Genomic DNA, 3,764 nt, shown 5'->3' on the forward strand with positions numbered 1-3,764 from the left:
TGAGTGCTAAAGTCAAGGAAGTGTTGAGCCGTTGGGCATTCATGGCCTTTCCCGAAAGGGCAAAAAGGTGGGGGATAACTTGACTTTTCTTTTGTACAATCGTTTTGTTAGAATGAAATCAGGATAATATCAGGAATGAAATGGCAATTTTTTGAGTTACGTACGTCCCCGTGTATTCCCAAAGGAAGGAAAAGTAGTAAAAGCATGAATGTGCGTACAGCGTCTTCACAAGAACTGAACCCACGAATGGTTAAGTAATTCTGTACAAATTGAGTTGCTCATAGTGCATACATACACAACACTACTTCAGAATAAACAAGTGTTTAATCTTTCCTCGAAAGTTATGGTTTGTTTATCAAATCTGCGGTTTTCCTTTTTCACTTAGGAAAAAAAAGAAAAACTAGAAAAGGAAAGACCTATGGGAAGAGAAAGACATATCGGAGCATGTATAGCTTCCGCTCCAATTGACGCAAAACTTAAGACAGAAAAAAATGGGTTTTACGCAAGTTATTTTGTCTGTATATTCTATACTGAAAAGTTAAAAAAAAAGAAGATAAATAGTTTGTATTAGTTTAAGTGCTGCACGTATACTCACAGCCACACAGGAAGAAGAAGGGAAGGGGGGATACACTATAATCTAACTAAGCCGGCCTACATTGTAAACTCAAGAAATGATGATTTTATGACGTCAAGATACCGGTACTACGAAAGATCTTCATTCATAAAATAAAATGTCCTCCTAAAACGGTGATTACTACGGGTTCATCCATCAGATAAGCAAGATATATTCCTTATCATATTAGTGCTCAACGATCTCAACTTATCTTAACCATGTCTTTAGTAGTGCTCACAGGTAAGACTTCTTTAACATGAAGAGATATTACTATACTAAGTGTTAACATACTATGAGTGGTGTCGTCTGGACTTTTATGTGCAATTCAGTGTGTGAATATATCGAGGATATTTTATCGATTCTTAACAGCATGATAACAGTGGAATTCAATAGTGAATTGTGACTGAAAATTTTCTTAATGTGATGAAACAAAATGTGTATATAATTAAGAAGTTTGGAGTTCTTATACTCAATTTATTCACGGAAGTAATCTCATAAAAATAATAAAGAGAGGAACAACGGCTCAGTGGTAGAGCGCTTACCTCTGATGCGAGATCCCCTTTCTTCGATACCATCTCAGTTTGTGAAGAATAACATCGTACCCGTGGATTTTCTAGGGATCCTCTCACAGGTCAATTCACCAATTCTATCATAACCATTCACTCATTAATCATCCACCTCTTTTACCCTTAAACGATAATTATGAGATGTTATTTTAAAGACTTCACTTTCCTTTCGTAACGAGACCAATGGTTTGAAGTGACTGTTAAGTGACCAGAAATGTTATAAATATATCTGAACATGCGAAGTGAATTCGCTTATCGCATGATTGCATGATTAAGATAATTTCTTTGACTAAAATCCAACGTTTGAAACCCGACATGAAGCGTTGAACTAGACGTGAAATTAACTAGAATTCGAATTACTCCTGCCCTCATCAGTGAATAAACCCAAGTCTTGTATCTCAAAGGTATCAATGACTTATCATTAAGTCATGAAAATGTTGAATTGCATGATGCAAGGCATGATTGTTCTGCAAGAGAATCATCAAATCGATCTTTCACTTCTTTCGGTGTTTTCTTACATTTTTTTCAGTTACGACATTAATAAAAAATGTTGCCTAGGATTAAACGAATGGCATTTTTCTCACAACGGCGGCATAAAGTCCAAGAATTTAGTTAACGAGACCTAATAAGAACAATATCATGGTTGAAGGTTTTTGAAAGGAATCTCAATAACATGGATTGTTCGTACTTAACAGAACGATTGAATTACCAAACAGATATCTGCAATTTACACCAGAAAGTATAAATATATAAATATGGAAGAGCAGTTCAGACTATTAAACCTAAACGAGTTGTCTTATTGTACATTAGAGATCTCTTAGTTATGTATTTCTTATGTAATACCTGTGCTATATATTCAAAAAGACTTTCGTTTCTATTTCAGGTATAAGCAAAGCAACATTCCCTGGTATCAGCCAATTTTCCCTCATATTGCTCTACATGGTGCAACTATACATTCTTCCTGGCTTTGCTAAACCTTTACCAAGAGACAAAAGACAAAGGAATCCAGAACAGACAATGCTTCAGAATCCATGTGGATCCAACGTTCAACGAGCAGCATTGAAGCTTAAAGATGAAGAAAAACTCTTCAACCTTGGAATCACTTTAGAGGCCACACGTTTGCAGCTTAATGTCACAATTGCTCAGATAGAGGCTACATTACCTGATAAATTCAGACAGGTATGTAAACATTCCTGATTTAAAAAAAAAAAAACATTTTGAGGTTTCATTCTTGCAAACAATTGCAAACTAAAATTGTAAATCGTGATTATATTCTACAATACGTAAATTTTAAAAAAATAAACTAGAGGTTTGCAATATTTTTATTAGCAAAACTAACACAATTTTTGTACAGGATACATAGTAAATCCTGCAAAATATAAGCTTTAAAGTCTCGATCTTATAATGCTATTCTCTTGAAGCATTGTTGCTAAGCAAATTTATGTGAATTTTGTAAATACGTTATTACTTCCAAATAAAAGATTTGTTCCAAAATTTAGCTGTTTCTTATTTTGCTTAAAACATCGTTATATTAACAAGAAACATGAAGTATAAATATATAGGTTTTTCTATTTATTAAATGTAATATATATAGAAATACTTAATGTTAACCTTATTTCATCTTATATTTACAGATTAGAGAAGAAGGAGGATTCACATCTGAATTTTACAATAATGAATGTCTTCCATCCGAAGACCAACAATGGTATCAAAAACAAGTTCCAAAAACCAAGAGAAAGAATCAGTTGGTAAGTACATTCCCTGTCATATTTATTGTCTTAAAATTACATCATTTTGAATAAAGATAATTTCAAAAAAGAAGTTTATACTTTAAATCTTATTTGATCTTTAAATAATTTCAAGAGTTAACGTTGAATCTGTCTTAAGAATAATTTCACGTTTGTTAGAAAGGTTTTGTTCCTCAAGATGGTTTACATTCTTTTTCAAAATAACAATAAAACCACTATTGAACTTAAAAGCTAATTGTGTCTGTGTGTGTTTTTAACATACAGACCAAAAAGTTAATTTTTAGTTTTATTATCAAATTAAATAATTTGAGGCAAACAAATACAATAAAACTACTAGATTATTTCGCCTTCATCAAATCATTATTATTATTTTTATTATCTTCTTTATCCTTGCAAAAAGATTAGTTTTGTTAATCCAATTTCAAGAAATAAAATTCAGAAGACATTTTAATTTTTTCGAGGTTCTTCTCCTTTCCCACAATTTTAATATAAACTAACAATTCTGAAAAAAAAAAAGGTTGAAATAACTAAATGGAAATTTCACATCTCCAAGATATTGGATAAAACCATATTTTACAATTAATGTTACGATTAAAGAACAAAGAATATTAACATGATGACAATTTGCTTTTAATACATTTTCAAGAAATCTCTATAGATATTTTTCCATTCTTTTACTTACAGATAAAGAAGAGTTTGAAACATTTTCTAGATCACTTGAAGATCTACGCAGTTACCCTATACCAAATCTGGGAAGATTTGAAGCAACGAGATGACAAAAAAGCTACTGAGTTTGAAAATGCAGTTAATCATATAAAGAAGGTAAGAAGCTTAAAG

The 3,764-nt window shown here is 31.7% G+C and overlaps 1 protein-coding gene across 1 annotated transcript; it reads left to right on the plus strand.

Moving 5' to 3' along the window:
- Positions 1–831: 831 nt before the first annotated feature.
- Positions 832–2,981, plus strand: LOC145693084 (uncharacterized). Its single transcript, XM_081768810.1, has 3 exons — positions 832–853; positions 2,063–2,358; positions 2,814–2,981. Exons 1-3 carry the CDS (start codon positions 832–834, stop codon positions 2,979–2,981), a joined length of 486 nt encoding a protein of 161 aa, XP_081624936.1.
- The last annotated feature ends 783 nt before the right edge of the window (positions 2,982–3,764 follow it).

The sequence above is a fragment of the Thermobia domestica genome, chromosome 1, assembly GCF_964235325.1.
Source record: "Thermobia domestica chromosome 1, izTheDome1.hap1.1, whole genome shotgun sequence".
Taxonomy (NCBI): domain Eukaryota; kingdom Metazoa; phylum Arthropoda; class Insecta; order Zygentoma; family Lepismatidae; genus Thermobia; species Thermobia domestica.

Coding starts and splice junctions, on each gene's coding strand:
- LOC145693084 (XM_081768810.1), top strand. CDS start 832: ATGTCTTTAGTAGTGCTCACAG. Junction 854..2,062: donor GTCTTTAGTAGTGCTCACAG/GTAAGACTTCTT, acceptor TTTCTATTTCAG/GTATAAGCAAAGCAACATTC. Junction 2,359..2,813: donor TACCTGATAAATTCAGACAG/GTATGTAAACAT, acceptor TTATATTTACAG/ATTAGAGAAGAAGGAGGATT.